General features: G+C 40.0%; 1 protein-coding gene across 2 annotated transcripts in view; it reads left to right on the forward strand.

The window, feature by feature from the left end:
• PDZRN4 (PDZ domain containing ring finger 4) overlaps positions 1–26,759 on the forward strand; it is a gene marked incomplete at both ends in the record, with an annotated part of 247,573 nt that overhangs the window by 196,794 nt on the left and 24,020 nt on the right. For both annotated transcript variants that reach the window (XM_080346990.1, XM_080346991.1), the window contains 2 exons: positions 8,242–8,495; positions 9,839–9,941. In XM_080346990.1, the coding sequence (XP_080203116.1) occupies positions 8,242–8,495; positions 9,839–9,941 (357 nt within the window). The remainder of the gene's footprint in view (positions 1–8,241; positions 8,496–9,838; positions 9,942–26,759) is intronic.

Here is a 26,759-nt window from a genome sequence, read left to right on the forward strand (position 1 = left end):
AAGGGCTTGAAAGCGTCGATGTGAGCTGGGCATCATTCTAACACACAGTGAGTAGGTGGAGGGTCTATTTTGCAGTTACGCAGGCTGCCAAGCCTCATGTTATGGAGTGCAGGAGTTCAGGTCGCATTTGGGCCACAGTTTAAAGCTGCTAATTCGGTAGTGCTTTTAAACTTGTTGGAGTGGGCATAGTTATCTTGGAGGTGTGAATGTGGCATTTTAGGACCCAGGTGTTTTTCTGAAATGCTTCTCAAGGTAAGGGACCAGATCCCCAAAGAGACTTTACACGTGGAAATGTCAGGTGTCTCCCAGGGTGGACATTTTGCCTGATTTTTCATACACTGTTAGAGGAGATTTAAATGCTCAGAGTTATTTATGCTGAATGATGGTTATGCCTAACCCAGCCAGCTGGAAGCAGGCTATAGGTGTCTATCTAAAACACCATCCTTTTCCTATATTTAATACCCTAAATGCAAATAGGTATTCAATACATTTGGACTTTAGAATCCAAAACCTCCTCCTAAAAGGAGGGGCAGGAGAGGAGGGCAATTATTCAGTGATTTTTTTTGCTTACAGTGGATCTTTATTTTCTTTCAAGACACAGAACACAATTCTGCAAAGATTTGGGAGACACTTCTTGTGATAGTGGTTTTGTTTTAGCTTGAGATGACTGGATAGAGAAGGTAAAATCATGGAGAAAAAGATCTTGAACTACAGTTTGTATTTGTTGGAGAACTAAAGCTGCACAAGCACTTCTGTATTAATTATCTTGCTCACTAGTTTGCTGTTGTGGTGGAGCTTTTTCTTCATTCCCTGTACATCTACCTGGCGTACTTTTTACAATCCAGTTTAAAAGTCTTTTGAATTCCCTAGGAGAGCTTGTCAGACAGTACTTCCAAGCAGTGTCCAGCTCCTTGCTGGGGTCTTTTGGGGATGTGTCATGTCCTTCACAGACAGCAGTTCCAGCTGTCAGACCTGCCCACAGATGCACTGATTGCAGTGGACAAGTCTGACAAAATGAAGCATCGCCTTGAGGTCAATTGAGAGAAGGGTACTTTTTTCCCACAGCTGCTTTTTAGATAATCAGAATTGCTGGGAAATCACTGAGTTGTCTGCCCCTTGAAGAAAGCTTTACAGAGTGGAAACAGGTATATTTTTATGTTTTCTCACTTCTTGCAGCATTTCTTTTGCCCTGCTGAGCTTAAGGCTTAACCATAGGCTTTTCGACCACAGCAGATTTCTGCTAAATACTGGGAAATGGAAGTGGTGCTGGTTATGCATAGGAAGATGCACAGAAGTCTGCAGTGCTGGGCATTGCCTGGGTCTGTTCAGTATTGTTGAACCAGCTACATGGCCTATCAAACAGGACAAGCCTCAGCTCTGCAGGTAATGGAGATGTAATTCTGATTACAAGCCTGTGGATCAGCCTGAGGGAAGCAGCCAGGGCCTGTGTGTTCAGCTGCTTGTGTAGCTTTCAAGAGGGATGTGATTGGGCAGCCAGGGCAACAAAGGATCAAATGGGAACAAGCATCGCTAACTCATCCGGCTAAGGAAGAGGAAATGTCATTAACCAGTGCAATAAAAGTGGTGCCTTTAGTGAACTTGCCTGAACCCTGACTGAGATAGTGCTATTGGGTAACGGCTGAAATTGCTGCCTTTCAGATTAACTTGCCCAAGAAATGCAGCTTAGTACTGAACTGCAACCTAAAAGGTCAACGTGTCGAATGCCATTTCTGTAGATGAGCAGTCACGTTGGTGTTAACAGAACCATGGCAGTGTCCTCTCCAGTGTGCGTGTCACTGGTAGCTCATGTGTCCTGTGCTCCCCTGTCCTGCCCAGGGATCCCCACAGCTGGTGATCCTCAGCAATGGAAGTTTTCCAGAGTCTTTGTGTGCTGAACACTGTACATCTGGGAGAAAGGTGGTAAGTACGGTTTTGTTCTTTTTTCAGTGGCTTGCAGTTAGGAAGGGTTCAAATTCCTGTCCCAAAAGTCAGACTAAGGGACAGTGTTCGATCCTTTGTGCCAGTTTGCCATCCAAGGATGCACTCAGGGTGTGGTAGCATGGATGTATTTGGGGCAAGGGGTTGGAGGTGAAGAGACTGCTGTGATGAGAGCAGATTTAGCACCTGTCAGGTCAGAGGCATCTCTTGCCTGGGTGTTGAAATCTCTGAGGACAGTGAGCCTTGTGTGAACTCCACCGTCATGTCAGACAGCATCTCTGTCATTTTACTGGGAAACTCTTGTGTCTGGACGTCTCTGCTCTAGCAGAACACTCTGATTATTCTTCCCTTTGCCCTTACTGATTGAATGGAGGGGTCTCCAAGGATTTTATTTCAGCAGAGCTGATCTTAAATTTCAACTTGCATGTGCCAGGTATTTGCTGAGGATAGGAGGTTATCTCATGAGCTGCTAATGACACCTTTTGTGATGGTTACAGTCACATAACTACACATCTTTTTTTTCTTTTTTTTTCACTATTCCCTTCTTCCCTGTTTCTTTTTTTCCCTTCTGTCTTAATCAGGGGGAAGTAAAGAGTACAGGAAACATATCAACATTTCTGGCCTGTCTTGATTCAAAAATTCTGGCCAGGATTAAAAGAAATTATAAACGTCAGAAAAGTGTTAGAAGACAAGACTATTTCATTTCTCAGTCACAGGCACTTAAATCCTGGAAGAAGTCCTTCATTGAAGGACTGATTTTTATTTATTTATTTATTTATTTTAAATTTCTTTTTAGAATCCAAAGCACAAGGATAACCTAATAACCATTTGCCTATATTTTTTCATAGTCAGTGTTTTGTTACATAATCTTGTCCCTCCTTCCTTCTCTACTGTCCACATCTGTGTAAGTGGGAATAAACCTCCATACATGGTGCTTGCCTTGGAAGTGGCAGTTGGCCAATGTCAGTTGATTTGTGCATTAAAGACAAAGCACGTTTGCTTGTTTATTTTCTGATGATTATGAAGTTTGGCATGTGGCTGGATTTAGAGCAAGAAGGGGATGGCCAGAACCCAGGTAGTGGTCAGCCGTCATTCTGGGGGAGATGTTGATAAGTGGCCCAGACTTTGCGATGTGTCCAGAACAGGATGGGTCAGGAGATTCTTGGAGAACAAGAGAGGTGCCTGAGGACTGGAAGAAAGCCAGTGTCATGCCGGTCTTCAAAAAGGGCAAGAAGGATGACCCAGAAACCTACAGGCCAGTCAGCCTCACCTCCATCTCTGGAAAGGTGATGGAACAGCTCATTCTGGACATCATCTCCAAGCATGTGGAGGAAAAGAAGGTTTTCAGGAGTAGTCAGCATGGGTTCATCAAAGGAAAATCATGTTTGACCAACCTGATAGCCTTCTGTGATGGTATGACTGACTGGGTAGACGAGATAAGAGCAGTGGATGTTGTCTATCTTGACTTCAGCACGGCTTTTGTCACCGTCTCTCACTACATCCTCACAGGCAAGTTCAGGAAGTGCAGGCTGGATGAATGCACAATGAGATGGATCATGAGCTGGCTGAGTGGCAGAGCTCAGAGGGTTGTGATCAACAGTGCAGAGGAGGCCTGTAGTTAGTGGGGTTCCCCAGGGATCAGTTCTGGGTCCAGCCCTGTTCAATGTGTTCATCAATGACCTGGATGAATAGACTGAGTGCACTCGCAGCAAGTTTGCGGATGATACCAAACTGGGAGGAAGGGCTGACACACCAGAAAGCTGTGCTGCCATTCAGTGAGACCTGGACAGACAGGAGGACTTGGCAGAGAAGAACCTGATGAATTTCAACACTAGCAAGTGTAAGGTCCTGCACCTGGGGAGGAATAACCCCAGGCATCAGTACAGGTTAGGGGCGGAACTACTAGAAAGCAGCACTGCAAAGAAGGACCTGGGAGTTCTGGTCGAGAACAGGTTGACCATGAGTCAACGGTGTGCCCTTGTGTCCAAGAAGGCCAACAGTATCCTGAGGTACATTAAGAAGAGTGTGACCACCAGGTCAAGGGAGTCTCTCCTCCCCCTCTACTCTGCCCTGGTGAGGGCACATCTGGAGTACTGCATCCAGTTCTGGGCCCCACAATTTAAGAAGGATAAGGAATTACTGGAGGGAGTCCAGCAGCAGGCTACAAAGATGATTAGGGGTCTGGAGCATCTTTCTTATAAGGAGAGACTGAGAGAGCTGGGTCTGTTCAGCCTGGAGAAGAGAAGGCTGAGAGGGGATCTCATCAATGTTTATAAATATCTCAAGGGTGGATGTCAAGAGGATGGAACCAGACTCCTTTCAGTGGTGCCCAACGATAGGATGAAGGGCAATGGGCACAGACTGAAGCATGGGAGATTCCATCTAAACATGAGGAGAAACTTCTTTATTTTGAGGATGCCAGAGCACTGGAACAGGCTGCCCAGAGAGGTTGTGGAGTCTCCTTCTCTGGAGACATTCAAAACCCGCCTGGACACGTTGCTGTGCGATCTGCTCTAGGTGAACCTGCTTTAGCAGGTGTGTTGGACTAGATGATCTTCAGAGATCACTTCCAACCCCAACCATTCTGTGATTCTGTAATTGTCCATTAAACAGAAGCTTAATCAAACAGGGCTGGAGGATGGCTTACATGAGAAAAGATATATTCTTTACTTAACATTCACAACTTGCTTGTGGATTAATTAGCCCATCTGCTACAACAAATGTATTCCCATGTCTTTGTGTTGACTGTTAAAAGTGACTGATTTCTCTATCCACTTAAAATAGTACCCTGGATTCCACTGAAAGTAACCTTTGCAAGGCAAGGAATTTATTTCATCATCCACTAAGAACCTGTAAGTGGTTTGCTGTAAATAAGTGCTCAGCTGTCTACAGCTCCCAGGGTAACTATATGTGGGTGTTAAGTTGGGGGATAATGCAAGAGGCAGAAAACCCTTAAAGAAGCTACATGAGGAGGGCTTCCAACCCCGTCTGTCGCACTGGCTTTAGGTTTTAAAATAAATTTTCTCTTCCCAGCCCCAAGTGGGCAGGACAACTGACAGCACAGAGTAATTCAGCTATAGATTTTCTTCTGAGAAAAGCGGCATTCATAAATTAGGTGACCTTTATGCAGATCAACCAAGTGTGTTGATGAACATCAAGTGACAATTTAAACAAGTATTGGATGTTTGAAGAGCTTGTATTTCATAAGAAACCAACATGAAGGATGTAATTTTTTTAAAGTCTTAAACTAAATAGACAAATAAATGAAAATAGAGGTTAGCCATAGATTCCCAGGATAAATGAAAATGCATATCTTTTGTGATTTTTGACACTCGTGATTTTAAAATAATATTATTCTTTGGAAATAAAATTTGCATGTAAATGGCATTGTTGTGAAATTATGTCTGTTTCCTCAGAATAAGTGATAAGTATTGACTGATGTAAATAAACAGAGCTTCTGATTTTCCAAAAAAATCTAATAATACATTTTGTATGCTATCGAAGTATCTTCTTGCTTTGCTGATGCAGATCTGTGATATGGTCAGCTTGTGCCAAAAATCACCATGTGGTTCAACTGGGACACAGAATGATTGTGGTTTATACTTGAATAGGGGAAAAAATGATACAGTGCTGTGTAGTATTTATTCTCAAGCATTTGCTTGTAGGAGAAGCACCATACCTGTTGTCCGAAACTTAAAAAATATTGAAAGGGTTTTGGGCAGCAGGGAAGTAATTTTTCTGTTCCTGGGGCTTTAAGAATGGGAATTACTCAGAGCGTTTGCAGAAGCTCACTCCTTGGGGAAATTTCCTTTATTTTCTTGTAACTTCTTCTTGCACTGTTCTGGTCCTTCCTCTTATATACCACTGATATTTTCCCAGGTACTTAGATTAACATAACTCAGGGTTATAATTTGATGAATGATAATTTAAATGATAAAATCTTAACATAAAGTCTTGATTTCAGTCATCAGATAAAGTGCACATATGCATTAAACTTAGGTGACTAGGCTAGCTGCCACTCATATTACTTGTTTGCAGTCTAGGCTACAGTGGTATGGTACTTCTGGGGATCTCAGACCTTCAGTACAGGGAGTTTTGAGCTTTTTTATGTATAGAAATCTGTTTGGGTAATTTCTAGCCTTCTCATCACCATGTACAGCATCAGTGCTAGTTAGATCAATTGACCTTTACATTTGTGGCTGCACTACAGTGTGGTTATTTTGCATGTCTTCTTGAGTAATGTGACTAGAAACGTGCTGCTTGTTTAGAAGCTGTGTCAGAGGAAAGATAGTTCTACCTTATACTCAAGCACACACTCTGGAATAGAATTAATAGAATGAATAGACAGGATTATGGTTGCCTGTGTTGTCTTGAATATGGCTTTCTTTAGTTGCAGATGCTTCTGCTGACAAGCTTAACAATGATATTGAAGGCTGCTGAATGGGTCCTTTGAGTTTCCTGGTATTGTTTTTCCTTTTTTGACAAGAAAGTTTCAAGAATTTCCTAAATGAAAGAATGATGTGGCAAAGCAAGTTTGTTTTCAATCAGTATTTGTAGACATTGGGGAAAAGTCAGTTAGGACTCATTTCTGGGGAGGGTTTAGGGTTAGTTCATTAAGCAGAAGTTCTACAACTTCACTGTCTGTAAAACAAAAGTGCCCCTCAGTTCCAGAAGGACAGGGAGCTGCTGGAGCGAGTCCAGCGCAGGGCAACAAAGATGATTAAGGGAGTGGAGCATCTCCCTTATGAGGAAAGGCTGAGGAAGCTGGGTCTCTTTAGCTTGGAGGAGGCTGAGGGGTGACCTTATTAATGTTTACAGATATATAAAGGGTGAGTGTCACGAGGATCGAGCCAGGCTCTTCTTGGTGACAACCAATGATAGGACAAGGGGTAATGGGTACAAACTGGAACACAAACGGTTCCACTTAAATTTGAGAAGAAACTTCTTCATGGTGAGGGTGACAGATACGGGAACAGGCTGCCCAGGGAGGTTGTGGAGTCTCCTCTGGAGGCATTCAAGACTTGCTTGAATGCCTTCCTGCATAACCTCATCTAGGTGTTCCTGCTCCAGCAGGGGGATTGGACTAGATGATCTTTCAAGGTCCCTTCCAATCCCTAACATTCTGTGATTCTGTGTGATTCTGTGAGAAGTAATTTGGGCATGAACTTACAGTAGAATCCTGATTTCCTGCCAGTGTGATTTTCCCAGGGATGTAAATTTTAATGATTCTTTCTTGCCCTTAGATATTCACATTTCCTACTAGAAAACCCTGCCTTTCTACCCTGGCAGAGGATCATCTTGTCTTCACAGTAGCTCACAACAGTTAGGTCCTGTGCAGCAGTCAACAGCAGTCCCATGGCTTTGGAAACAGCGAAGTTGTATTTTCTATGTAAGGATGTTGCACAGCCCCTGTGTCCACGGGCTTTGCTACTGACTGCCGTTGGCAAATTAGCCCTCATGGTTTGTAGGGTGCTGATACTTGGCAAGTTTGCCCTAAACACTTCACAATTCATGTGAATTTAGCATCACTCAGCCTTGCAGTTAACTTTTTTGATACCAGAAGACCTCATCTAGACTAGGAGGAATTTGCTGCTTTGCTCGTAGCAGAGAGAAACCTTGCCACAGTCTTGCAGTTCTGCCAAGCTATGCTGCATTTGTAGCATAATTTTGTTTGGCTTATTATTTGTCTGTTTGTAACAAATTGTATCTTCAGTTTGTTTCATTTAGATTCCTCTTTCCTTAAACAGCAGCAGCTGACTGTGTTAGTCAAATCTTCCTATCTTTGGTCTTAATGATTGTATAATGGCCACAGTAGATAAGTGACAAAACATTGAAAATTTGCCTTGTTTCTTTTTAGACATCAGAGACAAGTTTATTGACATCTGCATTAATAACAATGCTGTGCCAGAAATCCTTTGAAACAGTTGCATGCCATGGAAAATGCTGAAATTGAAAATTAAAGGCACCTCTCCTTTTTTATTTGTATTTTATGAGGTAAATAAAATAGCATGAAGGAAATAATTTTGAATGTCCTTTTAAAATGCTGTAGTTTCTTTGCCGTATTCAGATTCCATTGGGACAGTTATGGAAGAGTTCAAACTGTTTCTAATTGGTAGAATAGATTAAAGAATTTCTTTCTCCCTCCAGCTTTATCTTCCCTCTTGCATGGATGCCAAAATAAGGTCCAGTCAATGTCAGCTGTTGTTTGATGTATTGCACAAATGATTGATCCCCCTATATCTTACACCTATGTTTTTATGCTCTTGAGAGTAATCTTTAGTATATTTTTCTCCTTTTCTTTAGGTCAATGGGAAGGACCTCTCCAAGGCCACTCATGAAGAGGCAGTGGAAGCTTTTCGCAATGCCAAGGAGCCAATTGTAGTTCAGGTTTTACGACGAGCCCCAATTAGCAAAGCTCATGGTAGCTCTCAGGATGTTCGGCTTGTGGACGCCAGCACTCAGACTGACATCACTTTTGAGCACATCATGGCTCTGGCCAAACTAAGACCTTCCACGCCACCAGTTCCTGATATCTGCCCTTTTCTGCTCTCAGACAGGTATGGGTTATCTTCTCCTGCTGTTTACCTGGGGGATTGAGGCATTGCAGTGGGAGGCTCTTAGTCTTCTCTTGAAAAAGTCTAAGGAACATTTTAAATAAATTATGTCATTCATAACCAGTGTCCCATCTGGTCTTTAGTTACCATTTTTGTAAACTCCGCTTATGGATTATCTAAAGCAAAACAATTCAAAAACTTGAGATCAAAAGTACAATTTTACCTGTCAAATGATATTAATTAAATTATCCCTTGGTTGAATAGATACTATTTGAAACTTAATTGAATGCAAACATCAGCAAGTGGTGCCTATTCAAAATGAGGAATAGGCTTCTTCCTCTTGGTGCTCCACTTCATGCGTAACACCATGTAGTGGTTGATTCTTGCCCTCTCTCTGTAGCCAGCACAACTACGATAGCTCTAGAGCTTTCCCACTGACTTACTGGCATGCCATGCATCTCTGCAGAATTGATGCTGTTAATAGTAGAGAACATACCGCTTTTTACTTGGATGTAGCTTCATTTTTAGAAGTTCTAGGTAAGCTAGGTAGATGATTGTCTCAGAGAGAACTTGCCACCCAAATGCTGGATTGAGCCTACTGGATATTTGAGTTACTGGATATTACTAAACTGCCTGCTACTGTGACTGAAGTTCCTATGCCCTCAACATGAGGGAAAGTTTCCTACCTCTGCTAAGGTAGATCCACACTGGGTGCTGTGTGGTTGGGATCCAGCTTTGGGTCAAAGGCTGCACCTAAGTGCGCATTTGCAAGACCTCTTTCCTTGTGCTCCAAGCCCATTTAACAGTGCAGTTTACTGACATTTCTAAGTGTGCAGTTACTCAAATGCCCTTAGCCACCCGGTTAGCACTTTAACAGAAGAGGATAATGCAGTTGTTCTATGAAAGTTCTTGAACAATTTGTGAGCCTGATATGAGTTGTAGAGTGTGGATGTTCAATATTTTATAACCAAATAATTGGTGAGTTGCCCCCAGCCATGACATAGCACGTGAATCTGGAGTTATGTACATGTATGAGCATAAGGAATCCCAAATTGTCACAATCAAGTAGTTTGGCCCAAAACAGATCCTTTTAAGAAAACACCCTGTGTATATCTGACAGAAAATGAACCCAGCAAAATGAGCTCATCTGGAGTATGAGCTTTTGAAAATAAAAGAGTCCTTGCAACTTCTTTGCACAGTTTCTTTCAGGCTGTCAGGCCATTCAGAGTAGCATTCCAGAGATGAGAAAACTATAGTACAGAGAAGTGGGGGTTCTAAATCACTTTTTAATTAAAAAAAACCCTATTGGCTTATTTGCTGTTGTTGTACTGCTTTGTTCCACATAGCTGCCATTCTCTTCACCCAGTGGAGCATGAATTTTATGATGGTAATGAGTATCTTTCCAGCCTGCCTGCTGATGCAGATAGAGCAGAGGACTTTGAGTATGAGGTAAGATCACTGGCACACTGCTGCCTCTCTTACTGTTATTACAGATACAGTGTTTGCACAGCTGATAGCAGGGTCTTCTGAGAAAAATAATAGTAGGGATACTTCTTAAAAAATTGACATCAAAGATTATTTTATTTTATACTTATGTAATGTCACAGGCTTTACTGGAGCTAGGCTACACACATGAAGTGTGGGTGGCGACATACAACTCCAGGAGGCTTTTTAAACATGTTCCCTCTTTGCACATTGGAGACTATAACTCAGATGCTTTGGTTTCACAGTTTAAAGCAAGCCTTTCTGAAATTAAAAATGGTAACTGGAAACTTAACTGCTTTTTCTCCCCTAATTTTAAGAATTAATTTGCCTTGTGTCTCACACCTTAGGGATCAGTCTTCCATATGCTTGTGAGTGTTTGTAAGATCAGGCTGCAACTATGAAAATGAATGTAATTTCTATTTACCTGCTCTTTGATATTTGATATTGTAAATATTGCAGTTATAAGAAATTGTGCTTTGTACCACAAACCTCCCATTGCTCTTAGTGCATTGTACTCGCCCATGATAAGGGTGAATGCGTTTCTGAGTCATTGGAAAATCATTATGTGAGGCTTCCCAAAATGATGACATGTGGTTGGTTATCTTGCTCTTCATTAGATTTTCATTTCAATGTATAAATAGTCTTCTTGTCTGCCAGTCGTTAGCTTTTCATGTTTTCCATGATCATCCAGTAACAAAATATTTGTAGGGACAGGCATAAGAAGCAGATGGTTCTTTTTATTATTAAACAGTGCTGAGTCTTTGCCTAAGTTCAAGTTACTGTATTTTAAATAGGAGTGACTATAAATAATTAAATATATTTAGCACAAGATTAAAAATATCCTGTCCTCCTGTTTGCTCTACCTTAAGAAACCTTTTTAAAGGCTTCACATAACTGGTTGACATTTGGAAATGAAATGAATGACGAAAGCTTTGGCAAATATGCAGTGTGTTCACTTTTATCGTGTCTTCAGCAGATAAGATGCTCTACTGCATGTTCAGGTCACTGTTCTTTGCTTCTAGCAGCCTGGGGAATGTGAAGTTCTTCCCCCAGGATGCAGAAAAATCCAATAACATCTACTTATTGAATCTCAATCAGAACAAGCAAACTTATATTTAAAGTCCTCAAAAAATCATTACTAGGGATTAGTGAAATCATTATTTCTTCCCAGTTGGGTTTTGGTGTGATATCTCACAGCCTGGGAGTCTCAGGGCTTAAGTTCTGTTTTGATTCCCCATGTGTAATGTAATATTAAATTTTTCTGTCAAGTGTGTTTGTTTATGGTACTTCTTCCTCAAATGTAATAGAAACAATTGTTCTAATAATATTTAAATAAGCTAGCATCCAGAAAGAATGTTAGTAAAATAATGGTTAGATTAAAATAATTTTCACCATTTATTGAGAATATCAGTGACATGTTAAAATACTAACATATTTCAAATTTATAAAGAGTCTACCTGGTGGAATCAAGTCCTCTTTATGACCATTATTAATCCCTAATAATAGCTGGCATAAGTATTGTGACAGCGGCAAATGCTTGGACAGGTTCTCAGTTGCCTGTAATTGCTACTAATCACACCATCATAGTCATTAATTTGCTGTCAGCTATGATTCAGTTGCCCAAGGCAAATTCAATGAGTGACTGAAAAAAAGTGTTTCATTTGAAATTTAAATAGGGAAGGAACTGTCTAGCTTCCTTTGAGAAGAATACATTATACTAAATATGAAAGTTTTGAAGGAGAAACAAGAACATCTCAGAACCTTTAACTAGCGGAGCTTTAAACAAGGAAGACATTCCCAAAATTTAAGCCCCTATGGTAATATTATGATTTAGGTTACTCATTGGATGTATTATCTGTATTTAAGGTCCTCATAAGACATTAAGTTCCTTTGCTGTAACTAGTATATGCAACAATTGAGAGCATTGTCCCCAGAGATATATCTCTCCATCCAAAAAAAAGTCTCACAAAGAACAGAGTCAAAAGGGATTTACTATCTGCTGATGCTGATCTGGGGGAGAAGCAGCAGGACAGTGAGCAGAGCAGAGGCTGTGGTCCAATGCTGTTAAGGTCCCTACAACAGTATTGGCTTAGGTGTACCCTGCTGTGGCCACTCGGTCCCACCCTTGCCCTGATGTTTTCTGGCCTCTCAGTTATGCCAGCATTACTTTTTATGAAACAGATGTGAGAAGTAGTATTTTTTTTTTAAATAGATTTTTAGAAAGGTTGTTTTTAAACTAGCCCAGCTGCCTGGTCTGATTTCCAGCATAGCTCCACAAGCTGCTGTGCTGTGGCAGCAGCATCAGGGAAGGAAAAAATGCTCAAGCACTTGGGAAGACAACAGCTTATAAAGTCAGCATTGTCCATCCACTATCTAAGGTAAAAGCAGCAAGAAGAGAGGGTGCAGAATCTCTGCTCATGTCACTCTGGGGGTTGCAGAAGCACAGATCCCCTGTCTCCCACCATTTGATTTCTCCGTGTTTACGGGAAAGAGGTTTATTGTTACTACTGTGCCTTCTGTAGAAGGAGGATTGTATCAGTGCTCCCTGATTTTGTCATTCATTTTTATTTCATGACAACTTTCTGGTGTGAACCTTAACTAATCACACACAGCAAAAGAGGTGCCTGGTGTTAGGAATATGGTCCAGTTAACTAAGCGCATGTTAGTGTCTCCATTGTACTAAAAGGACACAGGTACGAAGCTCACAGGTCTCCATGACAAACTTAATAATTTTTAGATTAATTCAAAGCTAAACCTGGAGATTTCAGAAAGGCATTGAAATAAGACAGTGAGCAGAAAAAGAACAAGAGCAGCACTTCATTATTTCCTAGAAATGGTTTATAAGTGATGAATGCATCAGTTCTGGGACACAAATGCAAAATACTCAGCCAAATGAGGAAGTAAGAAAATAAGATCACTAGCAACTGGGGTGCTAAAACCAAAAATATTTTCCAAGAAAGGAAATGTTCTGTAAAGCTTTGATTAGCTTGGAACTTGCTTACACATATGTGCTGGTGTTTAAGTACCTGAGTTACCACTACAAGAAACAAACAGGAGGATCACATACAATAGCCAGCACTGGGGATATGCTTGCCAGTGGATTTGGTAGAATTAAACAATTACAAGACTCTTCTACTCCATTTGTAAGCTAGAAAAACCCAGTGGGTTGTGCTCAGATTGTCACAGCGCAATAAACTCAAGTATGAGCCAATTGTCTTGGAAGCATGAACTCCCTGGAAGGCTCATTAGGCTCCATGCAGTACCATACTTAAACAAATGGCTGGAAAGATGATGAAGCTGGGAGACTGCTGATAGCCAGCTTAAGCATCCTTATGCTGCTGCTACAAAACTTGTCCAAAAGGAATCCAAATTGTTGGTAGATACTGAGACAGGGATCAGAGCCAGCATCAGTCAGTTGGCAGAAAGAGGTCAAAAGATTTGCCACGCTGGTGTAGCCAGATACCCATGAGGACTTTTAAGATAAAGCAGATATTGAGTGATTTGTAAATGCTCAGTTGGACTTGCAGTCAATATCACTGAAAGAGAGCCAGAGAGATTCAGGACAAACCCACGCGGTCTGGCTGTGAGTGGCTGTTGTGCTGCTGGAATTACATCATATGATTTTAGAGTATACATCACACTCTCTGGTACCAATGAGGCTAAAGGCCTCAAAGCATCACAGCCCCCAGTAGATCAGTGTTAAACATGACTCTAAAATCTGTCCATGTAATAATAGAGGATACTGGTGCTGGAGAGGATTAAATAAGCTAATGGACATGCACTTCTTTAATAATGTTTCTGAACCTACTATCCAGGAGAGTGAAACATCATATACTTGCTTTGGAATGTTGGCCATAATACAGAAATTATGGGTTCAAATGGTGGATCTGTGAAAATATAGGTAAGCAAACATGCAAACAACAACAAAAACAACAAAACCCCCCAAACAAAATGAACAAATACAAACAATCAGTATGTTGTAAATGTAAAGCTTGACAACAGAAAGCATCGCTGATGTCTGGTCCTACATATTCAGTCTGAGAAGACTGCCCTTCAAGAGTAGCAGAAGAAAATATGTTACAAGCACGTAGTGTTGTTTAGTCAACAAGTCCTTATCCAAGGGCAGAGACCTTCGTACCGTCCAGGTATTGAAGTAGCTTTTGAGTAAAAGCAAAGTGAGAAGTTATTGGTTTCTGTTGTGAGAACCAGTGTCTCTGGGGAATTACAGCTTTTAAAATCTCATATATCTGAGGAAAAGATTCTTATTTCTAGCTGAATACTTCTTACAAACAGCAAAAGTAGACATCCTTGATAAGGCATTGCAGTGGGTTGAGGTAACTGTTGCATAGATGAGGAAGAGTAGGCTGAAGCTTGCTCTCAGAACTGAAAGGGTTTTTTTTGGAGGGAGTTTAGGTGTTAGTTGATGAAGATGTGGAAAGGAGACCAGCGTAACTGTCTAAAAGACTTTTTAACTCTCATTATTCTAATTTTTAGGCAAAGGCACAGGTGACTGCTTCAGTACAATGCTTCCAGTACTGCTTCCAGTACTCCTGCTTGCAGGAGGCTGGAAAACCAACACAAATGGTCCACCATGCCAGGATTAGCGTTTTCAGAGTGAAAAAGGCAGAATGGCAGCCATTGTGTTAGCCCGCCTGTGTCTGATGACTCCAGTTTTAATGCACGCAAATCTAGTGCTGACAGATTGGGGCACTAACAAGTTGCTAAGGGCTAAGTTGACCCTGTAGGAAATTACAAGGTATTCTGATGCCCTTCACTTAAGGTCTTAGAAACCACAGAGCTTCTTTATTTTACTATTTTGCTCAGGAAGTTAGTGCATGTCACTAAATCAACAGACAGCCATGAGGCATGTGCAGGTAAAATCTTTCTGTGGTGTGTTTTTATGAAGCCTTTTGTGTCCAAGACAATGAAAGGATCAGAGGTTCTGCAGGAAACAGCAGCCACAAAAGAGCATGGAGTTTTGAGCAAAAAGGCACATGAGATTTTTCCACCTGATGCCTCTATGAAATGTGGAGGCTGAGCTAGAAACTACACACATGCTAGTTTGATTCCTCCTATGCTCTGAAAAATAGGGCTTCTGGAAATTAGAAGTTTAATATGAAAGAAGCTTGACTCCATCATCAACATCTCTACTAAGCCAGAGCAACCCATAGTGCTCTAAAGGTTGCTTAATACTCTTCAGTTCATGTTCTGCTTTGTAGGCCCAAGGGACAGATTTTCAGTCAGAATAAGGAAATAAATGTGTGTGCATGCATGTTGAATGTAATAATTTATGGTTATGCACAGCCGTTCATTTGCACTCATAAATCTGTTAACTGTAAATGTGGATTAGTCCTTTAAGTTTACCTCTGGCCTGATCCAAACTCACTGATATTGCTAAGCTTTCCTATTGACCTGAGCATTTATGGATTGGATGCTGTTGGCTATTTTCACGACTGACTAAAAATGGAACTTGAAGAGAAAAGCTAGAAAACTTTCAGAATGGGCCATGAGTGAGGTTTTGTGTAGGCCCCTTCTCACTGAACACTTAAAATTCCCGTAGGGGAAAATTTTATCTTGTTCTCTTTGTTTCTGTCACCATACCTGAGCATGGTGCAGATGCAATGCAGCGGTAAACCACTGGTTTACCCTTCCAGTAGCGCTCATCCCATCATGATGAGGGAAGGTTGGTATTCAGGCACAAATTCAAATGTCACTTTTCCGTGACATAACACTTTTGAAGTGATCAGTTTTATTGTTGTGTTGTTGGTTTTTTTTCCGTTGGAACAAAAGGAGTAACTGTGTTCAGATTAGAAATCTGAGTGAGGCTGTTTATCTGAATAAAGTTATTTGAACATGTAAGTACTTGTGGATTGAGGCCCCCATGGGCCACTGAAGTGTGGTCTCTGGACTGAAAGGCCCACCACTGATGTCATTGGCCAAGAGAGACCTGCCTGCACTGTGAATTCATGTTTAAGGCCTTTTCAACACATAGCTTATTTAACCAGTAAACCAAACAGATCTGTCTATCTTGTAAATACATATTTAGGGCCTTTTTAACATGAGGATTACTGAGCTGATAGCCTGTAACAGCTCCCTTCAGACCTGTGATAGCCTGCAAACACCCCTGTGTGAGCATTGCAGGCACTTAACAGCAACACAATTGGAGCTCTTGCTTCAATTGCTAACACCTGAATAAACAGCTTTTATGAAAGCAGCTTCTGTGCACACACTGGCAGTGCTCCTGATCGCTGCAGTCAGGGTCTTTTGTTTTGTTACCTGATGAGTGGTTCTATACAGTGAAGCTAATCCAGAAGATGCATGTGTAACCATCAAAACAGAAGACCTTTCTGAGATAAGAGTACAGCTATTAAGTATTTTTAAAAATTTAATAATATAAAGGGGTGCACAAGAGAGAGAGAAATGAAATGGTGGACAAGGTTGTGTCTTTCCGTTGTCATCAGACCTGCCTGGTATGGTACAGGGAATGTGAAAATACTTGCTGGTGAACGTGGTGTAGATTTGCAATGGAAAAGCACATGCCTTGCCTTACACAGCTGCTGCTGTGGTGAAGGGACTAATCTAACAGCTCAGAGACTTAACGTGCTGTGTTTATTTTCTGATCATCAGTTAATAACCACCTATGGCTGCATCATGGATGCCCCACGGTATAGAAACATTTTACTGACACCGTTATTCTGATTTTTTGTGGCAGTTCTTAATATTACATAGCTTCTGCCGTTAAGAAGTGTGATGAAGGAAGTGAACAGGTATTGTGTATGCCTGCAATTGGTGGTCTTGGTTGCTCAGGAGAGTCTTTCTGCTTTGTGGTGTCATGGGGTGGTGTTTTGTTTGTTGTTTTGTTTTGTTTCCATTCCTACCTGTTGTGTCATACAAATCCAGGGAAAAAGATGGGCTGTACTTTAAAGCTGTTCATGGAAAAGCTTGTGTGGAAGTCTCCTGGACAGGTAAATAGATTAATAGAGTTGTTTCAGTTGGCCCTGAGAAAACACTACGATGATCGAGGCTTCTAAAACCCTTCCTCGAATTTTTTTTCTTTAAACTCAGAAGGAGTTCTGAGCTGCTAACACTTGACCTGTGATCCAGCTGACTGTCACTATGGAGTAAAAATGGCAAATGTCACAGTTAAAATGGAGAAGTGGCACTGGGATATTTTTTTGCTGTACTTATTTGAATAGCACTGTGTAATGATTAAATGGAGACACTTTTAGCATACATTTGGTGTACTATAGCTCAAGATTATGTATTTCACTGGTGTTTTTATTTTTAAAATGCCTGGGGATGTAATTCAGCATAATTTACACATGGACAATAATAAATATGTAATTTCTCCCTAACTCTGGCCAATTGTACGCTGTAAATGAGCAAAGGAGCAGTAAAAGGAGCAGTCATTTCCTTTTACTTTTTCATCTGTCTTTTAAGAATTGAAGTAACTTTTCAAGTATTAATTAATTAAAGTTAGCATTATTCCACTGAGGTTCTTCAGCGTTACTGTGTCCTGCATTGGTACGGGAATTCACAAGCAGGTGGACTAAGGACAGTTTTATTGAGAGACTTGCCAGATCAGTCAGTGATGGAACTGGCAGTAAAACCCAAGAGCCTTTACTTGTAGTGCATCTCGGTTTTGGCCATTAAATCCCTCTTCTTCCTTGCTAGTCATTGGATCATTTAAATGGAAGAGGATGTCAGTGTAGTTTCTGCCACTGTTGTTTGTTTGTTAATTTTGAGTGTATTGCTATATGTCATCACAAAATTCTGACATTCAAAGTAGATGAAGTTACTGTCATCTCACCTCCTCTAAGTAATGAATATCACAATTTAGTGACTTTAGTTGTGTCCATAACTACACAGGATCATGAGAGAATGGGAAGAAAAAGACTCAAAACTGCCATGGGCAAATTTATCAGAGTGATTACCATTTATTGTGTTTTAAAATAGGAGGAAAATATATCACGTCAGTGATATTTATTTTGTTTCATGATTTCATAAAAGAAACACAGGGTTACTCTTCATTTCACCTGAAAGCTAATAAAAATTCTCCCTTGTTGGAGCTTATGTTTTCCCAGGAAAATGAAGAAAAGTGAGCTTAGTTCAGCAGCACTTTATTGTTGGGCAACATTACAATATATGTCACGTGTTTTTCACTCAGCAAGAGAAGAGGAAGGTGCTGGCAATATTTTTGTATTTATGAAAATCTGTGGATTATAAATCTTCTGTTTTGGAGAAATGCTTTGTTTAGACAGTTTTTATACTGTTATACCACATACCTCCATATATGCTTTCCAGTTAAAATGTTTCTAAGGGTTTTATTTTAACTATTTTTCAAATGTGTTGTGCTTGAAAGTTTGTGTAGTATTTCTTGGAGACATGGAATCTAACTATACAGACAAAAGATGGGAGAAAATAGTTTCTTTTACATATTCTTTTAAAAATAACCTAAGTCATGTCAACCAGCTTATTATAATGTCACTATTTTAAAGCATATATCCTGGGAAATTCAAGAGCACAGGAAGCAAGGGCTGAATCCCACTAGCAAGACGGAACCTTTTACAAGAAAATGGACATTAAACAAGGTTTCAATATTATGCATGCTGGGCTTTCAGAGCAGAAATCAAAAAAGCAGGAGAGGTCTTTTCTCTGGAAGTTTGCTTTTTTATTTAATGAGGTAGCTCTTCAAAGAGAATGCGATAGTCATTCCTGGAGGGCATGGTTTGGTGAGCAGGAATATAGGTGAAACTGTATTGTGCATCAAAAAAGCAGATGATGAGTTTGCTTTGTATTTCATCTCATGATTTCATCAATCTATACAAGTATGTGTTTGGGGGTGGAGGACATTTCCATGTGCAACAGAAGTTTGAGCAGCTGAAGCTCAGCATGGATATGGTGCCCATAGACCTCATTTTGGTGCCAGGAAAATGAAATTGTGTTTTAAAAGTCATTGGCTATTGCTTCATGTGCTTGATTTATAGGCACATGTATGTGATTAAAATTTGCATATTTTGATTATACATATTTTAATATGAATGTATCTCAAAGTAAACAACAGCATGGGTGGGGTGGAAATGTAGCTAGCTTAGTGCTTTCTAAGAATTTCTAATTTTATAAGTTTAAGTTTAGCTTTTTCATAGTATTTTGCCTTTATTGTGTCTGAAATGCATAAAGCGAATTACAGGAAAGTATATTTCTCAGAGCTGTCTAAAACTGAAAAATTATGTTTTCAACCTGATTTTAATTAATACTTAAAAATAGCCTTCACACAGTTGTAGATCAAGCCTGTCCAAATGTGTGGAATTGTAACTGGTTAGGAGTATGAATCTACAGCTACATGTTCTGCTGTCCAGATAAATGCTCGCTGCAGCAGATGTTGGCACATCTGTTATGCCTCCCCATTTCGATTGGCTGCCTGGGTGTTTAGAAGGTGCTGATGAGGCAAATAAATCTTTTGACACGTTTCAGGCCCAAAGCAGGCAGGCGGCAGTCATAATGATGTTTACAGAGCCAAGTGCTGGGCAGTAACATTTTGAAATACGGCAAAAATAAAGTATGATTTTACCTGCAATAGGTGAAATTTATTGCAAAAAGTGAAAGTTGGTTATGCCAAGTGATTCTCAGCTGATTTGAACTGCAGCTGTGATAACCCATAAACCTGTGGACTTTGTGTATCTAAGGTTTGTTGGCTAGAAAAATGCGCATACTATAATTTAGAGAGAGCTCTAAACTTAGGAGAGTTGGGAATCAGGTTTAGAAACAGCTGCAGTATATGTGATTTTGGAAAGGGAATAGCTTTCTATCGGGGGCTTGAAGTTCCTGATCTTATCGTAATTCCTTCTTCCTTTCAGCAGGTTTTCCTCTACTCTTTGAAGTGTATCAGATTTGAATGTTTTTATACACTTAGAGTCAGGAACACTCCAGACATAGAGGTCTTCTCCTGAGAAGATCCATGGTTTATCAAACAGGGCATTCATGGACAGAGGAGGATATATCTGGCAGTCTCAAGTGCAGAGACTGGTTTCCAAGCAGACAGAGCTTTTGCAGGTATTGGGTCCTTTCCAGACCTCAATCTCCAACACAATGAATGTCAAACAGAAATGTAAGAGAAGTCACTGTAAAGGTTTTAGCACAGATGTCATGTGCTAATATTGTCCCTTTCCCTTCAGTAGATTTCACCCCTAAATTTTCTGAGTTGCTTTCAAGTACCACTATTTGAGGCAAGTCCAGCAATGGCAGAGAGAGCCTGTCGTAGAGGGACGAAGAAGTGGATGCCAATTGTATAGCTGATATAGTAATAGTTGGTTATGTTTTATAGTATACAGTCTACAACATCTCTGGACAACTCTTCCAGTGTTTGACTGCCCTTCTGGTAAGAAGTCCTTTCCTGATATCTAGTTGAAATTCCCTGAGTAGCAACTTGTGTCTGTTTTCTTATGTGATTGTCACTGTGCTGCAGGAAGAGTCTGGCTCTGATTTCTCTGGGCCCTGGCATGTGGTGTTGAAGGAAGCAATAATTTTTAAGAAAATACTTCTCTTCAAAAGGCCAACTGAATGGAGTTCTCTCAGCCTCCCCTCACAGGAGATGTGCTCCAGCGTCCTAACTAGTTAACTGGCTTCTAAGCAGATGCAGAGTACTGTATTCCTGCCTGATAACCAAGAGAAGGTCTGTTCTAATATTTTATGTCAAAGCCATTTTCGTTGGAAAACAGATTGGGGAGCCAATTTTGGAAATCCATGAAATCCCAAATTTTGACTGGTAAGGTTTGAACAGTTTCTTTCTATTCCCCCCCCCGCCATCCCCAACTTAAATGGCTCAGACCAGTGATTCGTTAGTTGTATCTCTTATTTTTCAATGGTGAAAGCCAAAGAGTTTCAATATGCGGGTCAGGATAGGAGCTTTAATGAAAAGTCAGAATTTTTTACTTCAAATACATGTAATAATAATTCTATTTCTTTTATTTTTTTGTCAAAATTGCCCAAAAGAAGAGGACTCCTTTGGAATAGAGGCTGTGAGCCAATGTGACAGTTTAGTATATTCACACACACTGCACAATGGAGTAGTTACTCCTCCAGTCTACTTATCTCATTTTACCACAAGATTGAGTTTCTGTCTCATCTGTGCTATTCCCACCTACTTTGTTCAGTGAGAAGAAAGTGAGAATGTAGAATCTAAGATTAGTGAAAAGAAAACCCTTAGCTACATATGATCATCTGTAATAGTTAATTATACCTTTAACTCTTCTCATATCCTTGAAACTTCACACTTATATTGAGTGAAAGACCAAAAGTGAGGATCAAAGCTGACTGCTGAGAAATACTATATACAGGCAGTTCATCATGGATCTCTGCTCAGAAAGCAAGAATTAATGGTTTTCTCAAGTGCAGAACATAGCAGAAGGGGTGTTGGGTCTCAAGCAGGTGAAAACATATATGCATACATAACATCAGAAAGTATATTGATGTAGTTAAACACTTCTAATAAATTAGCATTCATACTGCACCATGAGGAACGAACAGCGATAAAGATAATGAATGGGGAGCTGGAACAATTAGGGAGAAAAGTAAGTCCATGGCTTGTTTGAAATAACCAAATATGCTGAGGACATTTTATTTTTCAGTAAGTATGATCATCCAGACAATAGGGGAAAGAAGGATTTTAATAGCATTTAGGGTACTTTGTGTATAATACTTCCCATAAGGGTGGATTTTTCAATTTATCTTTTTGATAGAGGTCTGAAGATTTGGTATTACACGTGCTAGCTAAGGGAGAAAACTGAGGTTCAAGTGGATGTTTGTGAGTTCCTGGAGGATACATTGCCAGCTGTTGAGGCTTTTGCAGCCAGGAAGCCTGTAATCTATAAAGAATTTTTTTTTTCCCCATCTTTGATATCGTTGTGAGTTGCACTCACTGTGAAGTCCACCATGTGTCTTTAAGTTCAAGGCTTAAAATATCCTTTAAAAGCAAGTCAGAAAGGCTACACCAAGACTGGAAGATCTGCAGAATTAAGAGCTGTGTTCATCTCATTCCCATATGCTTAAACCCTTCTTCCCACTGCAACACTAGATTTGTTCATAGTGCTGTGATCAAAGTTTTCTCACGTTCATAGTCCAGCTCCATCGTTCATCCAACCCAACCCGTTCCCCCATCTGCTCAGTGACTGCCATCCATCCCCTGTCCTCACCCCTCAGGAGTCTCAGCTGGCACTTGGGTGTCTTCCTCCTCCCACTCAAGGCCATCAGACTGTTACTGATCGTCACACGTCAGACTGCTGAATATGCACTCTCAGGCGTGCCGTGCCTGAACTTACACCATTGTTTGATTTCCTACATGGTAGCGTAGTGCACACCAAAGATTTTCTCTCCATAGCTACAAGGAGAGAATGAATTCCCATGTCAAATGGACCTTCTTTATTATCAAAGGATTCATCAGCTACAGGGCCAAGTTCTGCTCCCACAGTTGCAAGATGATATTTTATTAATAGATGCCTATATGTCAGCATATTAATTCTGGGTTTTGTTGTGTTTTTCTGTTTTGTTTTGTTTTTTTAAACACTGGTATCATTGTCTACAGCATCCTGCTGTTCCAGAGCATTCTTTGTATGGACACAAAGCAGCATGCGCCTCTAAGTGTAGCTATAAAGCAGGGATCAGCAAGAAAGTGATTTTGTTTTTAAATATTTATTATTCTGTGTTGTATTTGCTTTTGGATTATGCATTTGAGAAATGCTTGCTGATATTTTTCCTTTCTGCTTTGATGTAAACAAATCTTGTGTCAGAGATTCTTAAATCTAACCAGACTTTAAAAAATGAGGATTAAATTAGACTTCATCCTATGAGGTAGAGCCCCCACCCCTTGGACAGAGCATTGTTTTTCCCCACCATGTGGAATGGAGATAACCCTCTGTTTCTTTGTGGTAAGCTACCAACCAAATCCATTCTGGCAAATCTGACACCCAATGTGATTTGTCCTTTTCGATGCTGTTTATGAGAAGTCAGGACAGTCTTCTGTCAAAATTGATAAGTGAGACTACAGTGGGGAATGCAATTTTATTTGTAACAGCACAGCTGCCAGCAGTTCCAGCTTGTTTACATCTAGGTTGTCTCTGTCTTGCTCCATAGCTTTTCTATTTCCATCCAAATAGCCCCCGAGTATATCGTGGATGTGCCTATCTATGTAAAATCTGCATAACAGGACATCCTGGGAGTGTTAGGGGGAAAATGAACTTATTTCTTCACGTTATTTTCACAATTCAAAAATGTCAGTCTCTTTAAAAGCAAAATCTTGAACTCTACCAAATCTCCATAAGTATTTACAAAACAAGTTCTAAAACTGAATTGTAATCTGCTAAAGTCCTACAATGTTTGTTACTTGCCGTGGTGAAGGTGCCAGAGGAGTTAAGAGCTTTGATTTTCTGATGGAAGCATTCTTTTTCCAGGGGAATTGACCAGTGTTTGTAAATTAAATCTACTACAAACATTTAAATGTGGTTTATTTGTTGTGAAAAGTAAGACTCTGCAGTGACCTGTGAAGGGAAGGACGTTTCTTTGCACTCTGTTTCATGCTGTATACTTCTGCCACATAGCGTACAATTAGCCTGTGTTACGTTGACATTAACATATTTCCTGGAAAATCCTTTTGACATAGAGTGTAAGTCATGATGGCAGTAGGATAGTTCTCAGGTCTAGGAAGCCTTTGTTTGCCTGTGATATTACTTGCCCTCAGTCTGGCAGCCCCAGAATCCCAGACGGTTTTGATCTTTTTTTATTGGTACACTTAAGCAAGCTGCAGTGATGGGCATTTCCTCTCTCTAGACTCTCCTGTGAGCTGTTTCTTTACAGTAGCTCACCCTAAACATGCAGTTATCATCGAGGTAAAGTGAGAGAACATTTTACAGATGAGCTTATGACAGATGAGCTTTTTTATCAAGCTGAAAATTCTTGTTTCCTTTTGCCATTTCTCTTTTTTCAGTTATTAATAAGTAATTAGTCTTCTGCATGTTTTGTCATTAAAAAGTAGAGTCCAGATATGGCTGCAGTTGTCACTGCTCTGGTTTTGTGAATCATGGTGTCATCTGACACTTTTGCATTCTCATTGTAAGTGTATTTATCATCTCTGTCTTTTCAAGAGCAGCAATCATGCTCTTAAATGGATAATTTTGTCAGTGCCTGGCACGCGCTTACACACAGATATATGCATACTGTATGTACCCATATAAACATATACATAAATTTACAAACACACACTCCCTACCTTCCAGCACACTTGGACACATGCACACACAAATACTTAACACCTACCTCAAGCCTGAAAACTAAATATCTACCTTAAAATGAAACTACATTGTTAAGTGTACATTGAAGGCACCACAAACTCTCTTCATCTAAACAGAGGTAGGTAGCCTATAGAAAAAAATTCATCATATTTAAAATGGATCATTGTGATGATTTCTACTGACCTGAGGATTTGCACATCTCTTTTCTGAGTTTCCTCAAATTACTTCTGGTCGTTGTTAAAGACATAACTGCTTACTGAACAAAGCCTAGCTAAGAGATTTGTAAACGTGATCTGGGTAAGGTGAAATGTGGTTCTTGTTTGAAACACCAGGCCTCTGTTTTAAGTGTGTGGTCTTACTCATTGTACATACCCTGATCATTTGTACGTGACAGTCACAACGGCATGGTACCAAGTCAGGGGTGAAATAAATGGTGTTATAAAAGGAAGTCTGAAGAGCACCATTCATTCAGCTGATGATGCTTTTTTGTTGTAAATCCAGGCTGTTGTTTCCTCTGTTTTACACCCACATTCATTTGCAACATATGCTTTTATGTAACATGTGATACCAATCTCATCAGTTCTGAATTTGAGTTGAATTTTTCTTTTTAGTAGTTCCACCGTTAGCTCTCTACCCTCCTAGGACTTCATTAGATTGAACTGTTCCTATAAGAGTGAAGGGATAGCTGTGCTTCTGTTTGTATTTCTTATTTCTATTTGATGAGCAGAATTACTTGCCAGTGATGAAGAGTCTGTGGCATTTTGAAGATTAAATATTATAGAAGGTAGCAATGTAAATGACTGGTGATTTGTCAGCCTGGAAAAAGTTCAAGTCATGTGGAGGAAGAGACCAAGAAAGTGGATGTGATTATCAAGGTGCTGCCAGGATGCTCACTTGTTTGGAGCTCTGTGTGATAACAGTCCAGGTGCTTACGTCATTCCTGGTGATAAGAACTGCAGAGTTGGGATTACTAAACACAATTATGAGGTTGAAAGCTTTCCTGGTTTCCATATTTTATAGAAACTGCTAGCAAGAGAAGCTGATAAAGCTGATCTGACTTTGCGGGACAATGTGTTTATAGTATCCCAGACAGAAAGTGTGAAGAGCAGCCAAAATTCAACAATGTGTATAAACTGGAGGTTGATCTCACCTATAATGAGGCAGACACAGGACAATACTGAAGAATGAATCTGAATTTTAAGGTGTGTGTAGTCCCTGTGCACTTCTATTTGATGCTTCAGAAGAGAGACACTAGCTCAGATAGATGGGTATTTCTTTTCAGTATAACCAGTTTATTAAAATAAGTGAGACCTTTATGTACTTTCTCAGTTAATTCTTCATTGAGCTATTCTGTAAGTACTGCGTTCTTGGCCTTTTGTTCTTCATTCATTCAGTCAATCATCCAGTCAATTATGCCATTAGCAAGATGGGCATTAGCTATTAGCGTTAGCTATTACTACAGGTAAAAAGGAATAGCAAATATAAAAGTAACTACTCTATTCTTATTTTGCTTTATTATTTTGGGTTGTTTTCTCTTTTTCTTAGAATTTATGCTAAATACTACACTTGTCCACCTTGGATCGTCAGATATCAGGTCCACTGATTGCATTCAATAAGCCTTGATTTCTTCTGAAAGTGCAGTCTGGTACAAAGGCACTACTTTGCAAGTGATTGAGAAAGAAACTGAAGAAAACAAGGATATAATCATAAAACCTGTCAGCTAAACCTTGGTGTATTTTAGCATTTGCAAACTCTCAGGTCATCCCAGCTTTAAGGTAAACTGCATAAAGCATTTGGAGCTCTACCTGATAATGGTTCATAAAGAGGTAAAACATGAAGGTGTTTCAGCTTGCTCCTGGGGTCATTTCAGAGTATATACATGGCCACTTATTTAGTGATGGGCAGTGATTCACAAATTGGTGATAACTGCATTGTTCTGGGTGTCTATGAAGATATAATTCTATTTTTTGTTTGTTTTATTTTCCTTGATGTTGCAATAATAGCAACTAGTAACAATTCATAATCTGATTTTGATCCAAGGGGTACTAATAATCACCCTGTGGTACAGAAAAATTGCTAAACCCAGAGAGACCTCCACAAACTGCCTTTCTCTGAAGTCTTTTGCTTTAAAACACATTACATTACTGTGGACTTTGTATTAATAGATGGAATTTGTCAGCCACCTTAGAGACTTGAGCCAAGATACAGCTCTTTCATGCATTTTAAGATGAAGATAAAGCATATCTAAATTGTACTGTTTGTTTCACCACACAAGGACTTTTCCAGACTGGCAGCTTTTTATCTTCTGGTGAAGTAGAAATCCTCCCATATATTGTGGTGCCTTCCATTTCTGAAAACTATATATGTACTGCTGAGTTGGCTCCTAATTTAAAATCTGGCAATTCTGTACTTGTAAATAGCAAAACTTCCCTTCTTCTTTCCGATCTTTTTTTTTTTTCTATTCAGGTGAGTTGTTCGAAGGGGAGAGGTAAGAAAGCAG

This window comes from Nesoenas mayeri (assembly GCF_963082525.1).
Source record: "Nesoenas mayeri genome assembly, chromosome: 1".
NCBI lineage: Eukaryota > Metazoa > Chordata > Aves > Columbiformes > Columbidae > Nesoenas > Nesoenas mayeri.